This window comes from Sus scrofa, chromosome 8 (genome assembly GCF_000003025.6).
Source record: "Sus scrofa isolate TJ Tabasco breed Duroc chromosome 8, Sscrofa11.1, whole genome shotgun sequence".
NCBI lineage: Eukaryota > Metazoa > Chordata > Mammalia > Artiodactyla > Suidae > Sus > Sus scrofa.
Window position 1 is genome coordinate 277797 of NC_010450.4, and position 15073 is coordinate 292869.

A 15073-nucleotide genomic window follows, 5' to 3' on the forward strand; every position below is an offset into this window, starting at 1 on the left:
ATGCCAGAACGTTCTGAGCATCCAGAACGGTAAGCAGGGAACACAGTACACGAACCTCGGTTCTCCTAATTCATTAAGAGCAGAGAACATCACCAGCTGCCGCAGGGCAGAGGGGACCGCGCGTGCAGGGCGGGGCCTCCGAGAGGCACGCCCCGGCCACGCCCCCAGGAACGGAGTGGGCGGGGCGCTGGGCGGAGGGGCGGGTCCCCAGCTCTCTGCTGGCACCAAGGGTTTGTCTTGGGAACCCAGGAACCCACTGCCAAGACAACACTGTCCTCAATGAGCCGAGTCCTCTCGCAGGTAGAGAAAAACGACGACGATGCCAACCACTGGCTAGACCAGAGTCGCACCCACACTGCCCAGCTGAGGACCCAGGCACAGGGACCCCCAGGAGCTGTGAGCGTGCCAGAACTCCGATCCTAAACACCGCTCCCGGCCAGAGCCCAGGGCTCCCAGGACACCCTGTCAGAAAGCACCGTGCACCCCACCACTCGGGGTGGGGACCTTTCAGCTCCCTGGCTCACGGCCAGGTCCCCAGCACATCCTTCTCCTGCAGCCACCACACCTTCCTGCACTCGCTTCTTTGCAGGGAGACTCCTCCCGGGGGTCTGTGCTCAAGGCATCCCACCACTCCCCCACCACTCCTTTGGGCGCAGAGACCCTGAGAGAGCTTCCCTCCTGGATGCCACCTGCCTCCATCTCTCTCGCTCAGCCCTGGCCTTGTGGTGGCTCCACATACTTACTGCTGGTGACTGATGGACAAGCAGGATGGCTGGTGGCTCTTGCCCCAGCTTTGGGCCCTCCACGACTGCCAGGCCTTCTAAGTCCTGCCCTGCCCCTCTGTCCACAAGGCCAGGGCAGACATCGGCCACCTGTCTCCTGCTGTTTTACCCACACAGGTCCAGGATGGGACAGGCGGTGGTGTGGCTCCTACTCCCACTGCTGACAGAGGCTGAGCCTTGCCCACTCCCCCACTCCCGGCATCACCACAGTCACCACTCAGACCACCCTGCCCTAGGATTTTCCAGGAAGCACCCAGCTCCCCTACTGCATTGGGGGCTAGGGGGCCTTCCTCTTTGAATGCAGACCAGAGGCAGTGCCCAGCTGGCCTGAGCCCGCCTCTCCAGCCTCGCAGGACCACTGCTGGACCACATCCTGCCTGAGGCTGCTTCTTGCTGCCCAGAGCCCACATGGCACCAAGCAGGACAGTCACCAGCATCCTCTATCCCTCTCTCAGCACTGTCTCTACTCTGCCCCCAGCACGAAAACGAGCCACGGGAAGAGCTCCCACCAGACAGCTAGCCACGCTCCTTTCGTGGCGACCTACGCGTCTCCAGGAGAGAAGACGCTAAGAGCAGCAGTGGTTCAGACCCACGGGAGGCTCACCTTTGCAGAGCTCCGTGAGCAGCAGGAACTCGGCCTGCCCGGTGTCCGATTCCTCCTTCCCTATCGACGCTGCAGAGCAAAACTGGACAATATTGGGGTGGCCTGAAAGTTTTTTCTGCAGGTGTCTTGTTAAAGGAGAATGCATGAGTCTGCACGTTTAGAAACAAATACACACACAACAGTGAGACCCTCAAGTCAGCACACTGGCTCCCGTCCGAGCAGAAAGATGAGGGCAACAGGTGGGCTCAGCTAGGAGGGCAGGAGGGTGCAGGGAGAACCGGGAAAGGGGGGGGGGAGGGAGACACCCCCCCCCGCGCGCGCCAGCCACACACCTGACCAGAGGCCGGCGGGACGGCAGGCCGAGGGCACAGCGCACGCGAAGATGCGAAGGGCAAGGAGGCCCAGGAGGCCGGCAGGCTCGCAGTGGACAGAGCTTCGAGACAGAGAAGAGGAGGCCGGGCACGGACGCCCGGGACCCAAGCGCTCTGGGCAGGGCGAGAGGGACACACGGGCTGATGAGAGGCCACATGGAGGCCGGCAGGAGCCAGGCCCGGCGAGGGGCCCTGCGGGCCGCAGGAGGTCCAAAGGGGCAGATGGAAGGACAGAGGCAAGGGGCTGTCCTGGGCTCGGAGACCTCTGGGCAGAACGACGCCTCCAGGCCCAACGCTAGGGAATCTCTTACCATCACCCCGAGAGTGAAGCACAAAGAAGAAAACTCCTCTCCCCGGAAAAGGATACCATGAAACAAACTTCCTGAATGATGACTCTGTTCTTCTCCTCCTCGTTGGACAGCAACCTCTGCATAAGGAGAGACCATGCGAGAAAAAACAAAGCCTTAATCTTTGCGCTCTGTGTCCAAGAGCTCCCCCGCCGACTGTGTCTTAACATCTGACGCGGGGAGAAACTTGACAGAAGGTGAAAGACACTTGGAAATGGCCCTTCGGATCTAAGGACCCAAGAAAACTAAAACTAAGCGGCCGTTCTCCAAACAGGCTAGAGATTCTCAAGAGGTGTGCGTCCAGCTCTGGATCCCACAGTCCCAGTACACAGGCCACCACCCCCCAGAGCCAAGCGCGCCCTCCGAGACTCAGGACAAACCAGCCGTGTGCCCAGCGTCCCAGACGGTCCCGACCCTGCTCCCACCCCGTGACCCCCTATTTACAGCCAGGCTGTGAACACATTATTTTACAAGTGGCCTTCAAAACTCCTGTATTTGTGGAACCCTAACTTTGCTGGTTTTGAGACTATGAAGTCACTTCTCTCCACCAGCAGCCCGTCAAGCCCCCAGCCCAAAGCTGGAAACCACGCCTCTGTTCTTGGCTGCACCCTCGGCTTGCGGAAGGTCTCAGGCCAGGGATGGAACCCCACACCACAGCAGCAGCCACAAGCTGTGGCGTAGGTCACAGACGCAGCTCAGCTCCAGTGTCACTGTGGTTGTGGTGTGGGCCTGCAGCTGCAGTTCCGATTTGACCCCTAGCCTAAGAGTCACATGCCGCAGGTGTGGCCGTTTGGGGAAAAAAAAAAGGAACAAGTAAAACAAGCTAACACAGACTATAAAAAAGACATACAGAATACAGAATAGGTGTACCTCTCTGAAAACACTGTCACTTAGATAACTCCTTTAAAACACACCCACACCCCACAGAACGCTGTCCGCCTTCACTACCTTCAGCGCGTACTCTCGACCGCTTCCCAGATCCTGCGCTTCGTAGACAAACGCAAACCCGCCTGCAAGGGAGAAAAAGATACGTTAGTTCAGTGCTGTGGGCTTTAACCACGAGCTTTAAAAATATCTTAGATGCAGAAAAAGCTTTTGACAAAATCCGACACCCATTTACGGTTACAAAACAAACCAACCAAACAAACAAACCTCTCCAGAAAGTGGGCACAGAGGGAACCTACCTCAACATCATAAAGGCCACATGTGACAAACCCACAGCGAACATCATTCTCACTGGTGAAACGCTGCAAGCATTCCCACTAAGATCAGACACAAGACAAGGAGGTCCACTCTGGCCCCGTCTATTCTGCACAGTTTTGGAAGCCGTAGCCATGGCAATCAGAGAAGAAAAAGAAAAGGAATCCAAACTGGAAAAGAAGACGTAAAACTGTCCCTGTGTGCAGAGATCATGATACTCCACACGGAAAAGCCTGAAGATGCCGTCGGAAAACTGCCAGGGCGCATCAGTGGACCCAGCACCGTTGCCGGGCACAAAACCGATACACAGGAATCCCTCTCGTTTCTACACACCAACGAGAGGCAAGAAAGAGACATGAGGAAACTCCCCTTTACCGCCATGTCAAAAACAATAAGACACCCAGGAATAAACCAGCCTAAGGGGACTAAAGACCCGTCCTCTGAAAACTGCAAGACGCTGTTGAAAGAAATGAAAGATGACACCAGAAGAGGGAAAGACACCATGCTCCTGGGGTGGAAGGATCAATACTGTCAAAATGAGTAGACCACCCAAAGCAATCTACAGCCGCAATGCAATCCCTATCAAAGTACCAACAGTATTTTACACAGAACCAGGACAGAAAATGTTTTAGTTTGTATGGAAACACAAAAGACCCCCAAAAGCTACAATAATCCAGAGAAAAATAGGACTGAAAGAATCAGGCTCCCTGACTTCAGACTATACTACGAAGCTACAGTTATCAAAACAGTACAGTACTGGCACAAAAACAGAAATAAAGATTAAGGGAACAGGATAGAAAGTCCAGAAATAAACCCACATATCTATGTTCAGTTAACCTGTAACAAAGGAGGCAGGAATACACGATGGAGAATAGACAGCCTCTTTAATACATGGTGCTGGGAAAACTGGACAGCTACACGTAAAAGAATGAAATTGGAACATTAACACCATACACAGAAATAAACTCAAAATTGATTAAGGACAAATATAAGACTGGATACTATAAAACTCTTAAGAGGAAGACATAGGTAGAACACTCTCTGACATAAACTGCAGCAATATCTTTCTGGATCTCCTCCTAGAAAGAGTAATGAAAAACAAACAAACAAACAAACAAAAACAAACAGGAGTTCCTGCTGTGGTGCAGTGGAAATGAATCCGACTAGGAACCATGGGGTTGTGGGTTCGATCCCTGGCCTCGCTCAGTAGGTTGGGGATCCAGCGTTGCCATGAGCTGTGGTGTACGTCACAGATCCGGTTCGGATCCCAAGTTGCTGGGGCTGTAGTGTAGGCCGGCAGCCACGGCTCTGATTGGACCCCTCGCCTGGGAACCTCCATGTGGCACAGGTGTGGTCCTAGAAAGACAAACAACAACAACAACAACAAACGGGGCCTAATTAAACTCAAAATCTTTTGCAGGGCAAAGGAAACCAACAATAAAACAAAAAGAACACCCACAGATTGGGAGGAAATATTTGCAAATGAAGTGACTGGAAAGAGATTAATCTGCAAAATATACAATACCTCATGGAGGTCAATCTATATCACGAACACAAACAACTCAATCAAAAAACGGGCAAAAGATTTAAATAGCTATTTCTCCAAAGACAGACATACAGATGGCCAAAAACACAGGAAAAGATGCTCAGCATCACTAATTATTAGAGAAATGCAAATCCTAAGTACAATGGGGTCGTTCCCACTCTGGCAAAGTGGGTTAAGAATCCGACTGCAGGGGCTCCAGTCACCAACCACCAAGGCAAGGGTTCCTTCCCTGACCCAGTGTAACGGGTTAAATGGTGCAGCATTGCTGCAGCTGTGGCGTAGGTTGCAGCTGTGGCTCAGAGTCAGCCCCTAGCCTAGGGAACTTTCATATATTGCTCGTGTGGCCATAAAACTTTTTAAAAACTATAATGAGGTATCACCTCACACCAGTCAGAACGGCCATCATCAAAAAGTCCAAAAACAGGAGCTCCCACTGCAGTGCAACAGGTCAACGGTCTCAGGACTACTGGGACACAACCACAATCCCCAGCTGGGCATAGTGGGTTAAAGATGCAGCGTTGTCACAGCTGCAGCGCAGGTCACCACTGTGGCTCAGAACTGATCCCATCCCAAGGACTCGAGATGCCACCAGGCAGCCAAAAGGGAAAAAAGAAAAAAGTCTACAAACAATAAATGCTGGAGAGGGTGTGGAGAAAGGGGAACCCTCCTATACTGCTGGTGGGGATGTAAACTGGTACAACCACTGTGGAAAACTAAAAATGGAACGACCATATGATCCACCAATCCCACACCTGGGCATATATCCAGAAAAAAAGTCTTAATTTGAAAAGGTACGTGCACCTCAATGTTCACTGCAGCAATATTTACAACAGCTAAGCCATGGAAGCAACCTAAACATCCACTGACAGAATGGATAAGGAAGATACGGTACATATACACAAGTGGACTACTACTCAGCTGTGAGTAAGAGCTACTCAAAAAGGGATGGAATAATGCCATTGGCAGCAACACGGACTAACCTAGAGATGATCAAGCTAAGTGAAGTAAGTCAGACAAACACAAACACCATATGATATCACTTTTATGTGGAATCTGAAATATGACAAATGAACCTATTTACAAAACAGAAACTAGAATTTAAAAACAAACATATGGTTACCAAAGGGGACAGGTGCAGGGGGCTGGAGGTTTGGGACTGGCAAATGGACACTGTTGGCATATGGAACAGGTGGCCAATGGGGACCTGCTGAACGACACAGGGAACTCTACCCAATATTCTGTGATAATCTATATGGGAAAAGAATCTGAGAAAGAATGGATGTGTGTATACGTATAACTGAACCACTCTGTTGTACAGCAGAAACGAACACTACAGGAGTTCCCGTCGTGGCTCAGTGGTTAATGAATCCGACTAGGAACCACAAGGTCTCGGGTTCGATCCCTGGCCTCGCTCAGTGGGTTAAGGATCTGGCGTTGCCGTGAGCTGTGGGGTAGGTCACAGACGCGGCTCGGATATCGCGTTGCCAGCGGCTATAGCTCCCACTAGACCCCTAGCCTGGGAACCTCCATATGCCACGGGAGCGGCCCTAGAAAAGGCAAAAAAAAGGTATATGGAAGTTCCCAGGCTAGGGGTCGAATCAGAGCTATAGCTGCTGGCCTGCACCACAGCCTCAGCAATGCCAGATCCGAGCCATGTCTGCGACCTACACCATAGCTCACGGCAACGAGGGATCCTTAACCCACTGATCGAGGCCAGGGATCGAACCCGAGACCTTGTGGTTCCTAGTCGGATTCGTTAACCACTGAGCCACGATGGGAACTCCTCAATAAAACCTTTAAAAAAGATCTTTACTAAATAAAATAAAAACTGGACTTGTGGCTAGCAATTTGTCTTTTGCAACAATGATGACTTCAATTTATATAAAACTGCCTTCTAAATATGCCGTTTCAGAGGCAGGAAAGCGATGAACGTACGAATGAGATCAATGAGAGGAATCAACATGACTGAGGCCAGTTCTCTGAAAACTACTGACCAGTATCACACGTGAACAGGGACAAAAGAATTCTTTACAAACTGTTAATTCGAAGTGAAGTGAAATATTAGCAAATCAAACCCAACAATTTATAAAAAAGGATAAAACATTACGATTAAGTAGAACTGTTTTATCATTGAAAATAAATGTAATTTGATTTTTTTAGTCATATTTGCTTAGCTTTTTGTAGCTTCCTGTAGTAGAAAACACACATCATGAAATTTAAAATTCTCATCAAACTAGGAATAGACGAAACTTGTTCAACCTGATGAAGAGCATCTCTGAGGAACCAAGGGCAAGTGTCTCACTCGGCGGGGACGGGGGGGACCAGCTGCTTCCCTCTAAGATCAGAGACAAGGCCAACACCTCTGTACTCTCCACCGCCTATAGGGTCATGCTGGAAGTGCTGGCCGTGCAATCAGCAAGAAAAGAGTTAAAGGTACCCAAGGAATTCCCTGGAGGACTTGCAATTAAGTACTCAGCATTGTCACTGCTGTGCTGGAGACCAATTCCTGACCCAGGCCATGGGCTTGGTCAAAAAAAAAAAAAAAAAAAAGGCATCCAGATTGAAAAGGAAGGAGGAGGAGTTCCCACTGTGATGCAGTGGGTTAAAAATCCTACTGCAGTGGCATGGGTTGCTGCTGAGGTGCGGGTTTGATCCCTGGCCCCATGCAATGGGTTAAAGGATCCAGTGTTGCTACAGTAGTGGCTTGGATTCAATCCATGGCCCGAGAACTTCCCATATGCTGCAGGTGCGGCCACAATGGAAAGAAAAGAAAAGAAAAGAAAAGAAAGAAAAGAAAAGAAAAGAAAAGAAAAGAAAAGAGAAGAAAAGAAAAGAGAGAGGAAAAGGAAGAAGGAAAAATGTCTTTCTTTGCAAACAACATCAGTACGTAAACAAGCCCCCAAAAGCTACTGTAAGTAGTAAATGAGCTTGGGAAAGCTGTCAGATGTAAAAGCAACACATCAATTTTATTTCTCCAAACCCTAAGTTAGGCAAAGATTTCTTAGTTACAAAAACAAAAGGATGAGCCATAAATGAAAAATACGACAAAGATGGAGTTCCCGTTGTGGCGCAGTGGTTAACGAATCTGACTAGGAACCATGAGGTTGTGGGTTCGGTCCCTGCCCTTGCTCAGTGGGTTAACGATCCGGTGTTGCTGTGAGCTGTGGTGTAGGTTGCAGACACGGCTCGGATTTCGCGTTGCTGTGGCTCTGGTGTAGGCGGGTGGCTACAGCTTCGATTGGACCCCTAGCCTGGGAACCTCCATATGCCGCAGGAGCGGCTCAAGAAATAGCAAAAAGACCAAAAAAAAAAAACAAAAGCAAAACACGACAGAGAGGTTTCACTACAGTAAGGATGATTTACCGGGTCTTGGGATACACTGTTAAGAGGGTGAAAAGGTAAGCTCCTAAATGGACTTTGCAAATTACCGCCTGATATAGGAACGCTATCTAGAAAATATAGAAAAAATTCAAAGTTCAGTTCAATAACATTTTTAACAGGCAAAACATATGAAAAGACCCTCAACCAAGATAAACAGCTGGCAAGTAAGTACCTGAGAAGATGCTCAGTGTCATTACCCACAGGGAAATGCACATTTACACCGCGAAACACAACCACAAAAATACAATCACCCATTAGAACGGCTAAAATTGTTGAAACCGACCGACGCGAAGCAGGCACACCCAGAATGGTGTCGTCATTTTGGAAACCAGTTTGGAGATTTCTTTAAAAGGCAGGCACACACTGGGACGACAGCCCTGCCATCACACGGCCAGGCATCCACCCAGGAAGAATGAAAGCCCACACACACACACAGACTTGACATGAATGTTCCGAGCGGCTCCGTCGGTACCGGCCCAAACTGGAGGCCACCCACGAGTCCATCAACAGTGAATGGCTAACCCAGCTCCCCCCGTGGGGAACCCGGCGACGGCACCCCGTGAACATGCAGCAACAGGAGGACTCGCGAAACAACTACCCGAGGAAAAGGGCCGGAAAGAGGGTTACGTGTACACATGATTTCCTTTGCAGAAGACCCTGGAAAATACAAACGAATACACAGTAACCAAACGCCGATCGGCGGTGGCCCAGGGGCTGCGGATGGGAGGAGAGGGTTGGAGGGAAGAGGAGTGATGGTCACAGGGACAGTCACCAGACGGAGCTGAATACGGACACAGACCCAGTCGGAGGGAGACATACATCGTACCCATTTCAAGTGTTTTGACATGTATGCAAGTTTCTGCATGTCATTTTATCTCACCATAACAGTTAAAAATTACAGTCATAAATAAAACCATAGAGGAGGTCCCATTGTGGCTCAGTGGAAACTAATCTGACTAGTGTGCATGAGGATACGGGGTTCAATTCCTGGCCTTGCTCAGTGGGTTGGGGATCCAGCATTGCTGTGGCTGTGGTGTGGGTCCGCAGCTGCAGCTCCGATTCAACCCCTAACTTCGAACTTCCATATGCTGCGGGTAAAGCCCTAAAAATCAAATATATAGATAAACGGATGAAAGGAAATAAATCAAAATTCATAAGAAAGAAATAGAAAACAGATGGCTTCACTGGTGAATTCTACAAAGCATTTAAGTAAAGCCTAACAATCTTGTACAAAATATTTGCCAAGATAAGAGGAGAAAAAAGACCCCGCCTATTCTTCAAGGCAGAGAAGACAATGAAGATACAATTACAGATCAAAATCACTCATTAACATAGAAAAATCATCAGGAAAAGAGCAGAAAAGTGACTGGTATAAACAGCAAGGACACACCAGGACAACAACAAGAGAGTTACTCCAGGAATGCAAGGTTGGTTCAACACGAAAAAAGCAATCCCTCTGGTGCATGCCTTTAACAGCCGGGGAAGGCAGATGACCTCGCGAGGCACAGAGAAAGCATCTGTCCATTGCAAAATCCATGCACCATTTATTAAAATAGTAAAAATGTTAAAATGTCCAGCAAACTAGGAACTGAAGGAAGCTTCTTCAACCTGAGAAATGGCAACTATGAAAAACCTACAGCTAACACAAGACTTAAAGGTGTTTTCTTTCTAAGACCAAGAATAACACAAGGAGGTCTGCTCCACAGCTGTAATACAACATTTTACCAGTGAGCCTGATCGCTGCAAGGAAGCTAGAAAGATAAACAAAGAGCAGCAAGATCAGAAAGGAAGAACTGGAGTTGCCATCATAGCTCAGTGGTTAACGAATCTGACTGGGAACCAGGTTGCAGGTTCGATCCCTGGCCTCACTCAGTGGGTTAAGGATCTGGTGTTGCCGTGAGCTGGGGTGTAGGCTGCAGACGCAGCTCGGATCCCACGTTGCTATGGCTCTGGTGGAGGCCGATGGCCACAGCTCCAACTCGACCCCCAGCCTGGGAACCTCCATATGTTGCGGGAGCAGCCCAAGAAATGGCAAAAAGACAAAAACAAAAAACAAAAACAAAAAAAAGGAAGAACTAAAACTGTTCTTACTTGCAGATGACATGGCTGTTCAGCAGAGAACCCCAAAGACGCTATGGAAAAACTCTAGGGCTGAAGAGTGACCTTAAGCTCTCGGCCTCTCCCCAGCCTGTCGGGTTCTCTCAGCTGCAGCCACCCGGAGACCTCTGCACTTCCTCAAACCCACCAAGCCCACTACTCTCCAGGGCCCCTCTCACCACAGCCCCGCGCAGGGCACCTCACCTGGGACGCTGGCCACACTCCCTCTCAGCCGAGGAGGCTCTGCTCTCCATCACTTGCCCGCCCGACTCGCCCTGCACCCCGGCCACACCCCATCTCCAATTCTGACCCCTCTTCTTCTTCCTTTTTTTTTTTTTTTTTTTTTTTTTTTTTTAGGGCCACATATGCTGCACATGGAAGTTCCCTGGCTATGGGTTGAATCAGAGCTACAACTGCCGGCCTAGGCCACAGCCACAGCACCACCACATCCGAGTCGCATCTGCAACCTACACCGCAGCATGCGACAATGCCAGGTCCTCAAGCCACTGAGTGAGGCCAGAGATCGAACCCACGTCCTCGTGGATACTAGTCCAGTTCTCAACTTGCTGAGCCACAATGGGAACTCCCTGAGCCTCCTCCCCAGCTTCCTGATAACTGGCGCTCTATCACACAGTCGCTGGGGCGCCTGCTGACTGTCTCTCCCACTAGGCTGTAAGCTCAGAAGGCAGAAGTTTCATCCAGGCTGTTTACACTTGTACCCGGAACAGTGTCTGACCCAGTGTGCACAGCCAGAAATGTGCACTGAGCAAATAAGCAGATCACAACAAAATCTCTTCAGATGTTACAACAGTCACTTAGGTTTAACCCCCCAAACGTGGTATTTTGTATTGTCTATGAAAGAGGCACAGGCAGAGGAAGAATAAAAAGATGAGCAGGAAGGACCTGCACTAAATTCATGGGATGGCTGCCTCTCAAAAGAGAAAGAAGAACGAAATGCAACCGGGAGGCAGAGGGTCGACAGACCCTTTCACAACATCCGTGATGCCTAAATGGTTAGAAAAGCTCTGGAGCCAAACACCATTTTTTAAAGCTAATACTTATTACCTCCGACAGCAGGGACAAAGAGACCTGTTCTGCTACTCTTTCTACCTTCCTACAGTTTTGAAACTTTTCCACACGTACACACACACTCGGAAATATGAACACACACGTAGCAAACGTATATACACATATTAGATATACATACTCAAAAATTTCAAATCCTGTGCTATAGGTACAGTAATCAAGACTGTGTGGTACTGACGGAAGGAAAGACTCATGAATCAACAGAACAAAAGAGAAAAACCGCAGAAATAGAGCCACACAAATAAGCCCATATGAGTTCTAACAAAGGCGCAAAATGAGTTCATGGAGGAAGGACCGTGTTTGCAATAAACGGTGCTGGAGCAACTGGTCAGCGAGAGGCAAAAGGAAGAACTTTGATCTGAACTTTACACCTGGAGGTGCCGTCGTGGTGCAGTGGTTAATGAATCAACTAGGAACCATGAGGGTGCGGGTTCAATCCCTGGCATCACTCAGTGGGTTATGGATCCGGCGTTGCCGTGAGTTGTGGTGTAGGTGGCAGACGCGGCTCGGATCCCGCGTTGCTGTGGCTCTGGCGTAGGCCGATGGCTACAGCTCCGATTCGACCCCTAGCCTGGGAACCTCCGTATGCCGCGGGAGTGGCCCAAGAAAAGGCAAAAAGACAAAATAGATAAATAAAATAAACTTTACACCTTACACCATAATGATCTCAGGGCACAAATGCAAAACCATGAACCTTTTAGGAAAAGCACAGAAGAGAAATCCTGGAGATGCAGAGCTGGACAAAGAACCCTCGGACTTGCCAGCAAAAGCAGGATTCGTAGAAGGAAAAGTGATAGAACAGACTTTGTCCGAGTTAAAACTTTGGATCTGCAACAGATCCTACGCAGAGACTGGTAGACAAGCTGCAGACTGAGAGAACACACTGGCAAACCTCATCGGACACAGGCCTCATATCTACAGGATACAACGAGCTCTCAGAACTCAACAACGGGGGGTTCCCCGGCTAGCGGCTGGGACTCGGCGCTTTCAGCCCTTTCACCGCTACAGCGCAGGTTCAATCCCTCGTTCTGGCAACTGAGATCTCACATCGATACACTGCATGCTGGGGCCAAAAAGAAACAAAACACAACCCCACAACAACAAAAGACAGTTTGAAAATAGGCAAAGAGACATTTCACCTACAGAACAGGCACATCGTTAGCCACCAGGGAACCGCAGATTGAAGCCGAGGCGTGGTGTCACTGTTAGCGTCACCAAATAAAGACTACACACAACGCCAGCAAGGACGCAGAGAAACGGGTCACTCTTTGTAATGGACTCAACTGTGTCCCCTCAGCCGTCACGTGTGGAAGCCCTGAGCCCAAGGTGACTTTATCCAGAGACAGGGCGTACAGGAAGTAATTAAAGCTAAAGGAGGTCGTCAGAGTCAGGCCCCGATCCAACAGGACTGACGTCCTTAGAAGCAGAGGACGCAGGGAAAGACCGCCCGGAAGCCAGCTCTGCCAACGCCTCGATCTTGGACTTGAAGCCTCCAGAACCAAGGAAATAAATTTGTTGCTTACACCACCCGGTCTGTGGTTTTTAGAGCAGGCCAGCTTGTCCATTGCTGGCGAGGATGTGAAAACAGCACAGCCACTCTAGGAAACAGGGTGGTAGTTTTCTAAATAACAAAACATGCAACTGCCATGGGACCCAGCACCTGGGCAGTTACTCCAGAAAAATGAAAGCATATCCACACAAAACCCTGTAAGTGAATGTTTATAACAGCTTTATTTCTATTACCAAAAAAATCTGGAAACAACCCAGATGAGCTTCAGTGGGTGAACGGTACACCTGCGCCACAGAACACCCTGCCACAGCAGCAACAAACAAACTGTGGACACGACGACGTGGATGAGTCCCTAGAGACCTGTGCTGAGTGCGAAAGCCAATTCCAAAAAGCTACCCCATGGGCGATTCCATCTACTCAGCAGTCTTCCAACGACCAAATGACAGAGGAGAATAAAGGATGCTTCCAGGATCCAGGAGGGGGTGTGGCTACGAGAGGCTCAAGGACCCTCCTGGGGATGGAGGCGTCTAATCTTGGTTGTGATGGCAACGCCAGTTGTTCCAGACGCTGCTGTGGACCTCGGCACCACTTCTCACAGCCACACGTAAATCTACAGGACCTCGAAAGTAAGAGTTTCCATAAAAATAGTACCACTAGCCAGGACCTCGCCCTGCGCAGTCCTTCCCGGGTATGCTGTGGGCTGAGGAATGGCTCACCTGCCCTTCCGTGTGTGTGTGTGTGTGTGTGTGTGTGTGTGTGTGTGTGTGTGTTACAAAAAAACTCGTACTCAGAGAAAACTCCCACGATTCCTGCCCAATAAAAAGTGGAAAAAGACCTTAACAAACATAGTACACACACGAAAGATACCCAACTGGCTGGTGACGAAGGGTCCGACACGGTGTGACGGAGAACACGCACAGCCACCCGCTGAGCACTGCGGAGAGCAGGTGTAATCGCCAAGACAGACAGTAAGGCTGGGGAGGCGTGGAGCGCGCCTGGCTGTCCCAGGTCAAGTCCACCCTAGCCCCTAAGAGCCGGCAACCCACATCTGGCTGTTCTGCTCCAGAGAACGGGAAGCGTGGGTACACACACACACACACACACACCAATCTTGCAAAAAACATTCTTGGCAGCTTGACTCATAACAGCCTCAAACAGAAACACCCAAAGGTGCAGCAGTAAAGGGAGCACAGAGCCGGCCGGGGAGAGTGCACAGAGTGTTCCCACGAGGGGACCCGGGGCCAGCGGCTGCCTGGCCAGGAGGGCAACTGGGGCACAGGAGGTCTTCCGGGTGACAGCCAGCTTTTCTCCCCAGGCATCTGCTGTGCAGGTGGGTCCACGTGTCACTGCACTTCAAGCCTGTCCTGTGCAGGAGAAGGACTCCAGCACATTTTTTTTTCTTTTTTGGCTGCACTCCAAGGTCTGTGGGAGCTCCCAGGCCAGGGATCAAAGCTGCAACCTACGCCACAGCGGCAGCAATGCTAGATCCTTAACCTGCTGCACCACAGAAAAACAGGCACAGCGTATGAACATGCAATTCCAGAAGCGGCACCTGAACAGCTGACAAGCACTGAAATATGCCCAACTCCCAATCAGAGAAGTGCAATAACATTTCCCACAAAAATGAGTACGAGGTGGGGAGAATGCGGTCTGGCAAGGCCTCCATGAGAGCTGGGGATGACCCTCCCACAGCACGGGGCCCCGGACAGGTGCAGGGTGAGGTGGGGACACTGCTGCCCGAGACAGGGGCAGCAGCCACGGGAAGCAGTTCAGGGGATCTTAAAAGGTTTATCGACCTGCATTGTTGCTAAGAAACAGATACTCTGCCGGAGCACAGCTCCAGTTCGCTGCTTCGCACGCCCGCCATCACTCCCTAACTTACAGGGAGCTCCGTGTGCACAGAGGGGGTCCAGGGTGAAGCGCTGGTCCAGCCAACCAGAGGAAGAAGAGCGCCCCCAACCTTCCCCAGAAAACCTCCCCCAAAGTGTCCATCCCCCTGAGTGACCTCTGCCCCCAGCTGCCTTCCCCAGTGCCCACTCCAGGCACTCACACACCAGCAGCCACAAACTGGAGAAGCACTGCGGTCAGCAGGGCAGTGCAAAAGCTCGCGGCCCCATGCCGCCCCCCAGCCACGGCCACCACAAGGAGC

General features: G+C 50.4%; 1 protein-coding gene across 8 annotated transcripts in view; it reads right to left on the reverse strand.

Moving 5' to 3' along the window:
- Positions 1-15073, reverse strand: part of GAK (cyclin G associated kinase) — a 56172-nt gene that overhangs the window by 36979 nt on the left and 4120 nt on the right. For 4 of the 8 annotated variants that reach the window (XM_021100831.1, XM_021100837.1, XM_021100836.1 and 1 more), the window contains exons 2-4: positions 3053-3114; positions 2125-2184; positions 1387-1501 (exon numbers count right to left, since the gene is read on the reverse strand). In XM_021100831.1, coding sequence (XP_020956490.1) covers positions 1387-1501; positions 2125-2184; positions 3053-3114 — 237 coding nt within the window. Of the gene's footprint in view, positions 1-1386; positions 1536-1718; positions 2185-3052; positions 3115-15073 lie in introns of those variants that run through there. The other 4 variants (XM_021100830.1, XM_021100835.1, XM_021100833.1 and 1 more) reach the window with 3 other exon arrangements.